This window comes from Rhinolophus sinicus, chromosome 14, assembly GCF_057876585.1.
Source record: "Rhinolophus sinicus isolate RSI-liver-muscle chromosome 14, RSI-T2T, whole genome shotgun sequence".
NCBI lineage: Eukaryota > Metazoa > Chordata > Mammalia > Chiroptera > Rhinolophidae > Rhinolophus > Rhinolophus sinicus.
The window spans coordinates 19,334,361-19,347,857 of NC_142514.1; the positions used below are offsets into that span (position 1 = coordinate 19,334,361).

General features: G+C 40.8%; 1 protein-coding gene across 1 annotated transcript; it reads left to right on the forward strand.

Moving 5' to 3' along the window:
• The first annotated feature begins 2,263 nt into the window (after positions 1-2,263).
• ATP5IF1 (ATP synthase inhibitory factor subunit 1) lies at positions 2,264-4,265 on the forward strand. The gene is made up of 3 exons (XM_088790736.1): positions 2,264-2,422; positions 2,516-2,607; positions 4,001-4,265. The coding sequence occupies exons 1-3, from the start codon at positions 2,339-2,341 to the stop codon at positions 4,146-4,148; spliced, it is 324 nt and encodes a 107-aa protein (XP_088646862.1). The 5' UTR covers positions 2,264-2,338; the 3' UTR covers positions 4,149-4,265.
• Positions 4,266-13,497: the final 9,232 nt, after the last annotated feature.

A 13,497-nucleotide genomic window follows, 5' to 3' on the forward strand; every position in this document is an offset into this window, starting at 1 on the left:
ATTCTTACAGGCCCGCCTCTCTAGCCCCGCCCCCTTCCTTGTGACCCTTAAAGGGCTCCCTGCCCAGCCAGGTACGTCTAATCTAAGCACTCTTTTTAAAATTGAGGTGAAGTACACATGACATATAATTAACTATTATAAAGTGAACAATTCAGTGGCCTTTAGTACATTCACAGTGTTGTGCCACCACCATCTCTATCTAGTTCCAAAACACTTTCATTAATCCAAAAGGATACCTTGCACCAATTAAGCAGTTCTTCACACCCTCTCCCCTTACTTCTCAACCCCTAACAACCAATCTGTGTTCTGCCTCTATGGATACACCTATTCTGGACATTTCATATAAATGCAATCATACAATATGTGACCTTTTGTGTCTGCCTTCTTTCACTTAGCATAATATTTTCAAGGTTCATTTAAGGTATTGCATGTATCATGACTTTGTTACTTTTTATGAGTGAATAATAGTCCACTGTTCTGTATGTATAGATCACAATTTGTTTATTCATTCATTAGTTGATAGACATTTGTGTTGTTTCCCTCTTTTGGCTATTGTGATAATAGTGGTGTTATGAACGTACAAGTATTTGTTTGAGTTCGATGAGTTTTCAATTTTAGGGGGTATACAACAAATTCCTGAAGTGAAATTGTTGAGTCATATGGGAATTCTATATTTAACTTTTTGAGCAACTGCCAAGCTGTTTTCCACAGCAGCTGAACCATTTTACAGTCTCACCAGCAATGTACGAGGGTTACAATTTCTCCATATCCTCACGAACACTTGTTATTTTCCATTTTTTTAATTACAGCCATCTTAGTGCCTAGATCGATTTTTTGCACAATAAGACCCTCCACTAGTTGCTCAGCTTAGGACATAATCAAGAAACAGCAGTACCTGAGAACTAGAAACACAGCTTCTGCAACTGAAATGGCCCTTAAATATCATCTAGAAACACACCAAATTATTATCACTAGATAGTGGGCTTATAAATGATTATCATATCTATCCTTCTGCTTTTGTGTTTTTCCAAGTTTTCTGCAAGGAACATTTGAAAATGTGCCCCGCAGGCATTTCCTCCCATCTAAGTCACACAAACCTGGTCTGGTACTTTTCCCAACCAAAAGATGATTAATAAAAACTGTTCTACAATTCCATAGACAGCAAAAAAGGTAGTTTTTTTGTTTTTGTTTTTTTTTAATTAAAGTTTATTTGGGTGACAGTTGTTAGTAAAGTTACATAGATTTCAGGTGTACAGTTCTGTATTACATCATCTATAAATCCCATTGTGTGTTCATCACCCAGAGTCAGTTCTCCTTCCATCACCATATATTTGCAAAAAAGGTAGTTTTATAATCATGAATAAGATAGATAATTTGGCCCAATCCTATCATCTAAAGGAGAAAAAAACTGGGCCCAGAGAGAGAAAATAACATAGGCAAAGGCTATAAATTACTATTTTCTTGTTCACATTTGTTAGATGGCTGAAAGAACATCAAGGCAAAGCCTTCCCTAGACTATTTATGCTATTCTCCACTTCATTGCACCACATTGGTAAAAGTCCAGTTATCAAGCCCATTCGATAACATATTAATGCATTTTAGAAATACTAATATTAATTCAGTGCCTACTTGATCAAGGCTCTGATAACTCCTGAGGGTGAAAAGTACAGAGAGGAAAAGAACAAAACAGAGAGCTATGATAGAATGACTAAGGTGAGGGAAGGTTTCTTTGAAGTGACACAAGCTGAGACTTGAGAGTGAAATGTAAATGTAACAAAAGAACATTGACACCTCTTAAGAAACCATATATATTTGCATATACAATATTTTTGCCCGCAACCCAACTAACTAAGTTGGGGCATCCTAGACGTCAGCATCCTGGACGTAGACATCCTCCACCACAATCCCTCATAGCATCTTATTAATCTCTTTGGTTTTATTAATCTTATAGCATCATATTGATGCTAGTGGTCCAGGAAAGGGAAGGCTTTCTTTGTGTGTTTAATAACTTTAGGATTGCCATCGTGGAGTGGGGCGGACGCCACGACTCATTCTGATGACTTCGGTTCCTCTTGCGGCTCCCCTCCAGTCTCCTCCATTATTATTTTTCAATCGCTTGGCCCTGGAGACCTTGCTAGGGATTGGCTAAGAATAGGCCCGACTCCTGCTCAGGATTCGCTGCGAACTATAAAAACCCTGCCTCCTTCCTTTCATGATTCGCTCCTCCTGGGTTAATCCCGCCTCTCCATGGAAAAGATTGGCTGCCTGGCCATCTGCGACGTTAGCGCCTACAGACAGTCTGCATCGTCTGCAACTGTGAGGTGCGGCATTGACAACCATGGCAGTCACGGCGTCTGCAGTGCGGATGCGGCTCGGTGTGTGGGGCGTGAGGGCCATGCAAGCCCGAAACTACTCGGAACGGGTATGCCCACTGTAGTGTCCGCTGCCCCAGCGCTGAGCGCGGATGCCGTCTCCTCCTCCACACCTTTACCAAAGTCCGTGTCTCTCTCCGCAGTCAGGGAATGTCGGCTCCAGCGCGGGGTCGATCCGGGAAGCTGGTGGGGCCTTCGGAAAAAGAGAGCAGGCCGAAGAGGAACGATACTTCAGGTGAGGCACGGGATCCCGAGCCCAGCCCTAAACCTTACAAGCCTTCTTAGCGTCTCCCCGCCCATCCCTTTCCGTTGACGTGGGGCGCCCCATATCCCAACGAAACTCCCGGGTCCCGGAACCCATTGCGCCGTCGCTGCCAGGGCCCTAAAACCCAAGCCATGTCCACTTGCGGGTCTCCAGGACTCTCAAACCAAGGCTCAACTCTTCCAGAATCATTTACCCACCCCACCCGTGGAATTCTCCCGGAGGTGCGAAACGCCCCCCTGATTCTTCGCAGTGTCAAGATCCGCCCACCCAATACTTGTAGACCCTCTGAACCTGACTCCCTCGGTCCTCACCCACCCACCACCCCTCTACGCTCTTTTCCACACGCCTTAGCTTTGCTAGGTCCCGCATGGATGGATTCCCTTACTCTTCAGACCCTCTCAACAATTTATTTATAGAGCTGCAAAGGGTCTCCAGTTCCCCCAGAGTGAGCTGGTCTTACGAGCTGGATACAGCTTCTCCTGGTTGGAACTCCCCCTCCCACTTCCTGGAGACTTTCGCCCGGCTCCGCCCAGCTGGGTAGATTTCTCTTACCTTTAGGAATGTGGAGTGGGCTGGCCCCTATCTACGTTTTTTTCCCTAACCCTGGGTTATCTTTTACTGACTTCTCTCCACAGTAGGAAGCAGCATAGAACTAATCTCGCGTCTGCTTCTCCTTTGGCCTATCTTTTCACTTCTGTTCTCTCTTGCTTACTCTTAAAAATTATCACCATGGTATCTGCCATACCAGAAAGCCAAAGTACAGCCCTTAGAGACCATCTAATTGGGCCACTACATTTTACAGTTAAGGAAAGCTGAGGCCCAAACGTGGCCAAACCAACGTTTGAATCATTTCTTGCTGAGACCTAAATTTGTCTACCAAATACTGGCCCCCATGGCTTTTACAGTGGGCCATGCAAAGAAAGCCCTAGATAAATTAGGATAGATCACATATAGTTGTCCTTTAACTACACCCCTTTGTCTATTCCCCCCTCGTTTTGCTCTTTTTCCCCAAAAAAGGGATTCTGTTCTCTTGGTTGTTCCTCTAGTAAGTTATAAGGGACTTATGTCACACCTCTCTGGAGTTTTCTACTCTAAAGAGGAATCTGAAAGGCATAGCTCGTGACTGATGGAATTTCAGTCACTAGTACCAGCAAAATGGAATCATTTCGGTCATCTCCCAAGGATGGATGCATCTTAAGGTGGAGTATTCTTTCCCTAGTGGGGCTTGAGGGGATAGAAGAGGCTGATCAGCCAGACTCCCAGGGGATTGGGACTCCTTTGCCTTGGGTATTGCAGGTTATGCTTAGAAATCTCTTTGGGGTGAAGGATTAGGATTAAACCCAGAGCCATTGTGTACTTGTAGAGCTCGGACTGAAGAACAACTGGCAGCCTTGAAGAAACACCATGAAGATGAGATCATTCATCATAAAAAGGAGATGGAACGTCTGCAGAAAGAAATTGAGCGGCACAAGCAGGCCATCAATAAACTAAAACAGAATCAGGAGGATTAAGTGCACACAGTTCCCCATATAATGGCTACATATCATTGCCCACTTCTATGGAGACATAGTTCTGGTCTCATATCTAACTGTGCTGCCAACAAATTTTAATAAATTGTCATCGTTGAACTGTGTCTAATGTCTTTTACTATCTGGAGAGGGGTAGAGAGACACTACTGGACTGCTACAATGAGTCAGACGGTACCTACAATAGGGAGCTTGAAGATAAAACACAGCATAAATGCTGTGCCCCATGGGGGTAGTTGGGGGAGGCAGGCATGACACAAAGAAAGGCCTGTCTGACATTAGAGGTTCAGAGAAAGCTTGAAGGATAAACCCCAATTCAAGGAATAATTGCTTTAAAAGATACAATTCCAGGTACCATCAATCCATTTTGCATTTACAAAATGGATTAGAGAACTCTTCATATGAACTGGTTATCCTTGTGCAGATTGAGAGAACTCAAATTAGATATTATGTATTGCCTGTGGTTAGTAAATTGGAGTTGAGATTTGATATCCAGGTTTTTTGACTCCTATGTCTTAATAACAATCAGAATCATTTCTTAGGTTTTATTTTGTTTTGCCGAATATGCTCTTGATTCATATTAGACTTTAAGGCCCTGTTTAAGTAAATTATTATACAAACTAGTTGTGTAACACCTCTAGGCAAAAGAAGAGAGGTGAGGGGTGGCTGGTTAGCTCAGTTGGTTAGAGCGTGGTGCTAATAACACCAAGGTTGCCAGTTCGATCCCCACACGGGCCACTGAGCTGCGCCCTCCTTAAAAATAAATTAGTAAAATAAAATATCACTATACAACAGTAAAAAAATTTAAAAGAAAAAATAGAGGTGACATTTTGGGCCATTAGCAAGACATTTTTTAATTCAACAGTTCAATAGTTCATTTGCCCCAGAATGACAAGGAATCATTTGTTGGAAGACCCTACTACCTGTAAACAAAGGCCTTCAGGGCCACTGAATGATAAAGCTTGGACAAGTCATTGACCCTGCCCTTGCAAACAAGACACTGGCTGTTTCGAAAACACTTGTCTATGACGCTGCTGGTGGAAAGTTTATTATAGACAGTCCTGCGGTATGAGAGCTGAGATTCAAGCTGCCAGCAACAAAATTACCTCAAAGATGAAGTGCAAGAAATGATCATGTTAAGTCATATGCCTTTTTTTTACCTTTCCAACAGTCCAAAATTTAAAAAGTTTAAAAATCAGTTAAGGAACAAGTAATAAACATCTTCCATTTTGCATTTTTTGTGACCAAAAAAAGGCATACAAAATCCCCTAAGTTTGTAGGTAATAGAGTTTTTGTGACTTCTTATAATCAACAATTGCCTTATTAGGAGTGATATTCCTGAGTTGATTCCTTAATAGGGGTGTACCATCTGCTCTTGACATTTTATAAATAAAAGTCAGTCTAATGATGATTGAGTAAAGCAAGCAAAAAATTGAAACTTTGAAGAAGAATCATCAGCTTGAATTCTTTAAAAGGTGAAATGAGTAATTTTGGGAGCAGCCTAACTTAAGACTACCAAGTGTCCCTGAGCTAGCAATATCAGCAGCATCTGGGCACTTGTTAGAAATGCAAATTAGCAGGCCCCATCACAGACCTGCTAGAACTGAGGTGGGACCCAGCAATCTTTTAACAAGATGCCCCACGTGATTCTGATGTACACTGAAGTCTGAGGACCACTGTACTATAAGTAACTAGTTTCTCATGAAATTTACTGATATTCTTGGCCATAAAATACTTTTGTAAAGGCAGATTATCAAGTATAATAAGAATAATCACACATATTTAATACAGCTCTTGATATGAATGTTATTTGAAGATTTAAAAACATGTTAAGGATTATTCTTGTATAAAATACTAACATTTTAGGACATAGCATTTCACAGAATACAATTTGGAACGTGCTCCGCTGGTTTATTGCATTAGTTAAAATCCTTTTTGTTTACAAGTAACAGAAACCAGCAGTGGCTGGCTTACGGAGGAGAAAAACTGATTTATGGAAAGAATGAGCTATTGTCTATGAATCTCAAGAAAACAAACAAAATTCTGGAAAGGCAGGGAACAGAGTAGCTCTGAGAACTGCAGGAGAAAATCTGTCTAAGCAGCTTCCTAACCATCCGTGTCAGAGTCATTGAGAACTGACACATGAACTCATTAATTTCAGTGGAATTTTACACAATGGACTTACTTAACAATTTATACTTATGGAGTATTTTTCAATTATTTTGCTCATTTCATCTCATGATATTTCTGCAAATATATCCGTATCAATAGTTTAATTTTATAACCAAAGTAACTAATGCAGGGAACTGTGGAGTAAACTTTCTCAAGGTCACCCAACCAGGTTTGTGCTGAGCATGGACTTTACTTCAGAGCGCCTGATCTCGAGTTGCAGTTCCTGTGTAGTGGTTCAGCTGCCTGTTAGTTCCCTCCTCTTAGTGAGACAGGTGCTGGGGCTTGCCTGGACATCTAGGGGTGGATGGTAAAGGCAAAGGTTCCTAGCAGTAAATGTGGAAGTGCCAGTGTTTGCCATTGGCCTTAGCATTTGGGCTGTGACATAAATTCCATCAGCATGTCAATGCATGCCTATATAGTGCAAACACACATTTGCAATAGAGCCTACTTTGAGATTTTCACACTATAAATCAAGTTGTAAATCTCAACCCAGGCTGCCTATTGAAATATTTGGGAAGCTTTAAAATTAATCCAGAACCAATTAAATCTAAATCTTTAAGATTGAGGCCTGGGCATGGGTATTTTCAAAAAGTTCCCCAGGTTTTTCCAATATGTGGCCAAAGTTGAGAATCACTGGTGTTAAGGATCCTTCCAGATCTGCTGTATGTGGTATGTGCTGCAAGTTGTTCACTGCATAAAGACACCTAAGTGAAGGGGCCGGGGAGGACGGGAATTCAGCCCACACTGTGCTCACCAAGCAGTGTACTAGGGTGACATCTGTTCTGAACAAGAGTCACCTTTTGTCTGATTCTCACAAACAGAACTTGGAGTCATTCCACTATTGGTGAATATGCATTCCTGCATAGCCTACATATTCCATTTTCAGTTTTTAAAATGGACGAGGTCTGACAATTAAGTTCGCGAATTTGTTGCAACGATGTTGCTAACCTTTTTTTTTTTTATATATCAGAAGGATTATTCATTATGAATTTGTACCAACTGGACAAACAGTTAACCAAGTTTACTATTTGGAAGTGCTGAAAAGGCTGCGTGAAAAAATTAGACAACCTGAACTTTTCACTAACAATTCATGGCTCTTGCATCACGACAATGCACCAGTTCACACGGCACTGTCTGTGAGGGAGTTTTTAGCCAGTAAACAAATAACTGTATTGGAACACCATCCCTACTCACCTGATCTGGCCCCAATGACTTCTTCCTTTACTCGAAGATAAAGGAAATATTGAAAGGAAGACATTTTAATGACATCCAGGATATTGAGGGTAATACGACGACAGTTCCAATGGCCATTCCAGAAAGAGAATTCCAAAATTGCTTTGAAGGGTGGACTAGGTGCTGGCATTGATACATAGCTTCCCAAGGGGAGTACTTCAAAGGTGACCATCGTGATATTCAGCAATAAGGTATGTAGCACTTTTTCTAGGATGAGTTCACGAACTTAATTGTCTAACCTCATATGCATTAAAAATTATATTTAGCATGTACTCTATGTTGGGCACTTCATCTACACTGGGAATACAACTACAAAATAATCACAGCTCCTGTCCTTGTGGAAACTAGAGCCGATTGAGAAAGAAAAGTGGCTAAACAACAGTGTGGGAAGTATTCTGATGGGGGCGAGCGAAGAATGCTAGGGGAGGACACTGGATATGCACCACCCAGACCTGGGGCTTGAAGGGACCTCATGGTGGAAGAGATAAAACAGCAGCTAGGGAGGGGATGGCATTCAAGGCTGAATGACAGCATTGGAAGAAGCTGGCACTGAGACAGACCATGGGTTACTGAGGAATTGACAATAGTTCAGCCCGTCCATCTGGAGCGTGCAGGGGAATGATGGGGAAGGAGGAGGTAATGTGGTTGGAGTTCCCACCAATCTTCCAAGGGCCATATTGGCCACTTGTAAACATAATCATTGTGTCCCATCCCTCAGGCCTTCCTTCCTCCTTCCTTCTTTCCATCTTCTCTCCCTCTCTTCCTCCTTTCTCTTTTCTTTTTATGTATAGTCCTATATTAGTGCAGAAAACACCTAAACCATTTGTACCCTACTTCAAGGATCTTTAATGTCAAGCACTGGAAAGGAACAAAAAGCTTGGGAGCAGGCAAAAGAACAAAGAGGGGGACACATATGCCACTGCTTCACTTGGTGCCATCTGGCACAACCTCACAATTAGCAGATTTCACAGATTCCTCCTTGCTCACTCTTCTTTTTTAATTGAGGTAAAATTCACATAACATAAAATTAATCATTAACCATTTGAAGTGTAAAATTCAGTGGCATTTAGTATATTCACCATGTTGTGCAAACATCACCTCTAGTAGTTTGATACATTTTCATCATCCCCAAAATTCCATATCCATTAAGCAGTCACTCACCATTCCCCTCGCCACCCAACTACTAGTTGCTTTCAGTCTCTATAGACTTGCCTATTCTGAATATTTCATGCAAATTGAATCACACAACATGTGACCTTTATATCTGGCTTCTCTCACTTAGTGTGATGTTTTCAAGGTTTATCGATGTAGCATGTTTTAGTATGTCATTCCTTTTTTATATCAGGCTAATATTCCATTGTATGGCTATACAACTTTTGGTTATTAATTCATCAGTTGATGGACATTTGTCTTGTTTCCACTTTTTGGCTATTATACATAGTGCTGCTAAAAACATTCATGTACAAGTATTTGTTTGGACACCTGTTTTTAGTTCTTTTGGATCCATGCCTCGGAGTGGAATTGCTGAGTCATATGGTAATTCTATGTTTAACTTATTGACGAACTGCCAAACTATTTGTCCATGGCAGCTGCAGCATTTTGCATTCCCATCAACAATGTATAAGAGTTCCAGCTTTTCCACATCCTTGCCAATACTTGTTATACTTGACTTTCTGATTCTTGCTATCCTAGTGGTTGTAAAGTGGTATCTCATTGTGGTTTTGATTTGCATTTCACTGATGGCTAATGATATTGCATCTTTTTATGTGCTTATTGGTCATTCATGTATCTTCCTCTAAGCAATATCTATTCAAATCTTTTGCCTATTTTGAATTGGATTGTTTGTCTTTTTGTTGTTGAGTTTTAAGAATTCTTTATATAGTCTGAGCACTAGATCTGTCTGCAGACTTAGCCCCTGTGCTTTCTGAAAATTGCAAAATAATTTTAATAGTTACTATATATAAAATATCATTTATATATATGAAAGTTGCTGTATATCTATACAAAGCTATTTGCTACAAAAGATGTTGGCTATATATAAATGTGTGTGTGTGGTCTAGGTGTGTATCTGTGTACACCAGACACACAAACATGTTCATAACAAAATAAGGAGGAAATACTCATGCCAATTACAGTCCTAATTTCTGTTACTGGTCACACGGTTGTAGCTGGTATTTATAACTACCTTCTTCCACTACCCATTCTTTATTTTCTTTACCTTCAAAGGGAAACTTTCAGGTGGTTGTGGCTCTTTACCTGGTGGGGTGACCCAAGCCTCATTCCTAAAGGGTCTGGACCATAAGTAGTCCTGCCTGGATTGAGTTGTTGTAGTTTTTCTTTGACCTTAACACAGGGCCTGGTAATGCTAGGAGACACCCTAAGGATCTCCTGTATTCCAGACATTCTATTCCTTCCCTTCATTGTAAGTAGTGGTCCAATTTCCCCTTGATAGTCAAGATCAATCACCCAAGCCAGCACGGTAAACTCACTTCTTTGCCTGTTGATTCATACCCATGAAAAGTCAAAAATAGTCAGGCAGCAGTCTTAGCTTCCACTTCAATGGAATCACTGTGTCTCCTGGTAGAAGCATTCCTCCCTTTGGAACTAAGATCTTTCAGCCAGCAGAGTATAAGTTCACAGAAACAGGAAGCAAAATTTTGCTAGTGGGTCACTAGGGGTAATAGTGAGTAGTGCCATTCCTGTTTCCACCCTTTGATTCCTGGACCTGTGAATCCTGGCTATGAGAGAAACGGCACCATATATTAGATGCTGATTCTGAGCATATATAGCCCTCTGAAGAACCAAGCTCCAGCCCTGAAAGGTATTGACACCCAGCTGGCACTGTAACTGAGTCTTCAAAAGGCCGTTCCACCATTGTATCAAGCCAGCTGCTTTAGGTTGGTAGGGAACATGGTAAGACCAGTGAACTCCGTGAGCATGGGCCCATGGCTACACTTCACTTGCTTTGAGTTCACTGATCAGAAGCAATGTTGTGTGGAATACTATAACAGTGCATAATGCATTCGGCAATCCACGGGTGGTGGTTTTAACAAAAGCATTGTATGCAAGGAAGGCAAATTTGTATCCAGGGAATCTCTTCCAGTAAGAACCAAACACTGCCCCTTCCTTGATGGATGTGGTCCAATGTAATTAACCCACCACCAGTTGCTGGCTGATCACCCTGGGAATGGTGCCAAATCAGGGGTTCAGTGTTGGTCTTTACTGCTGGCAGATTGGGCACTCAGCAGTAGCATAGCCAGGTTGGCCTTGGTGAGTGGAAGTCCATGTTGCTGAGACCAGGAAATAACCTCCCTTCCTGCTCCTAAGGCCACTTTGTTGATGAACCCATTAATATCACCTTGAGCGATGACAGCGGTGGCTGTGGAAAGAGGTTGACTGGTATCCACATAATAGGTCATCCTGTCCACTTGATTACTAATATTTCCTCTGCTTAGGTCATTCTTTGGTGAGCATTCACATGGGACACAAATATCTTCACATTTTTTGCCTATTTAGAGAAGTCTATCTTCATAACTCTTCCCCGCATTTTCTTGTCACCAATTTTTCAGTCATGTTTCTTCCAAGTCCCTGATCATCCAGCCAAACCATTGGCCCATGAACCAATACATATTTACTGAATGCCTACTGTGTGCCAGGACTGTGCTAGGTGCTGGGAATACAATAGAAAACCAAACAAAGTCCTACCCTCATGGAGCTTCCATAACGTGAGAAAGACAAAAAAATGAGCAAGCATATATGTTAGGTGGAGGAAGATAAAGCAGAGTAAGGGGACATGAAGTGGCTGGAGGTGAACTATTTTGTATAGTGTGATCTTATAAAGTTGTCACCTTATCGAGTGAGCTAATAGGGAAAGGCCTAAAAAATGTAATAATATGAGCTATGAAGATACAGAGCATTCGAAACTGAAGTCTAACAGCTGGGGCAGAGGCCCTGAGATGAGCAGCTTAACATGGTCAATGGACAGCAAAGCAGCCAGGAAGCTTTAGCACAGTGAGCAAGGAGAGTGAGAAGCTGGTAAGAGCAACATATGAAACTGCACATCCAGTAGCAAAATTTCCACCTCTGGACGTTCCATTCCATTTGGTTTTATGCAAAATGGGTGACTTTGGCCTGGCCTTATCAAGAAAAATAAATACCTCAAGTTAATGAGTGAAGAACAAATTGAGATCATTAAAAGTGCCTAGATAGTGAGTTGAGAAACCCTGGTTCTAATTCCTATTCTGCCACTGCTTTACACTTTGACCTTGAGCAAGGGTGTGTTTGAGCAAGAGTATAAGGAAGTAAATGTGAAAGGGAAGGCACATCATGGAGGCTTTGAATGCCAAGTTAAAGAATCTTGACCCCATCCAGTGGTTTCAAACTCAGGTTCCTACAGAGGCCAAGCAAGTAATATAAATGATTAAGTGGTCTGCATGTTATTGTTATGGGAACTGAGAACTGGAAAAGACAAGCCCAGCTACTTAGTCCCACCAATGGCCCAGGAATGTAGGCTCAGTGTTGATACATCTTCTTTTCTAAGAAAATTCATAAATTGGGGATTTTGTGTGAACTCTCCTAATTTTTCAATCTTTGCAACTTATTCAATTTTTTAAAAAACCCAAAGGACAGAACAGTATATATCCACAGACTATCTATGACCCATGGAATGTACAAACACAACCTGGACAATGGGAACCATGAAGAGTTTTAAGTCCAGTTGACTTGGTCAGACTATTTTCAGGTGTGTTTGCTTAGCTAAGTGACTTATATTTGCTTCTCTTTCTCACCAATTTGATCCTGGCAGCCAAATTTAGGATATTATTCAGCCCTCTACCCCATCCTAAGCATAGCACCTGGCCCATCTTAGGCATTGTTGTGGATTGAGTTGTGTCCCCCCCAACATTCAGGTGTTGAAGCACTAAACCCCAATGTGATAGTATTTGGAGATAGGGTCTTTGAGAGGTAATTAGGTTTAGATGAGGGCATGAGAGTGAGCCCTCACGATGGGCTTAATGCCCTTTTAAGAAGAGACTCCACAGAACTTCCTTGATAGCTTTCTGCCATGTGAGGACACAGCAAGAAGGCAGCCACCTGCCAGCCAGGAAGAGAGCTCTCACCGGAACTCGACCATGCTCTCACCAAAATCTAAGACTTCCCAACCTCCAGAACTGTGACAAAATAAATTTCTGTTGTTCAGGCTACCCAGTCAATGGTATTCTGCTGTGGCAGCTAGAGCTAAGACAGGCATCAACAATGTTCACAGAAACAAACTTTAAAAAGTTTTACAATTAAAAAAAAAAAAGTTTTACAATTAGCATAAAGAGTCTTATTTGTTCATAGCCTTCGACTCATGAATTTGTGTCTAGAAATTTAACAAGGAAATAATCAGGGCTATAATGTATTTTTTTTTATGTAAGAGTTTTATCTCATCTTGACATATTATAATGAAAAATTGGGAAGAAAACCCTAAATTTCCAGCAATAGGGATTAATGAACGAATTATATCACACATGAACATTTTGCAACCATTAAATATTATGTTTAAGGAATATTTAATATTGTGAAAATTACCATGAAATGCAGTAAGTGGAAAAAGCAGGCTACCCAACTATAGATTATTTATGTACTATAAACATAAGCATAAATTAAAGACAATAAATATATAACAGTAATATATATGATAAATAAATACAGAGGATGCCAGAAAAAAGTATATGCATTTTAAGAAAGGAAAAAACTGTATTAAAATTGCAATACTCAATATATACCGATAATGAAAGATGAATACAAGTCATGTGTATACATTTTTTTGGCACTCCCGGTAAATGCAAAGAATAAAAACTAACATGTTATATCATTGGTTCTCTCTTGGTAGTGGGATTAGGATTTTGAAGGTTTTTTTCCTCCTCTTTTAAAAGTTATAACGTAA

Excerpts from the sequence above, each read along its gene's own strand:
- ATP5IF1 (XM_088790736.1), top strand. The coding sequence starts at position 2,339 with ATGGCAGTCACGGCGTCTGCAGTGCGGATGCGGCTCGGTGTGTGGGGC. Across the intron at positions 2,423-2,515 it reads CCCGAAACTACTCGGAACGG|TCAGGGAATGTCGGCTCCAG; the intron begins GTATGCCCACTG and ends CTCTCTCCGCAG. Across the intron at positions 2,608-4,000 it reads GAAGAGGAACGATACTTCAG|AGCTCGGACTGAAGAACAAC; the intron begins GTGAGGCACGGG and ends GTGTACTTGTAG.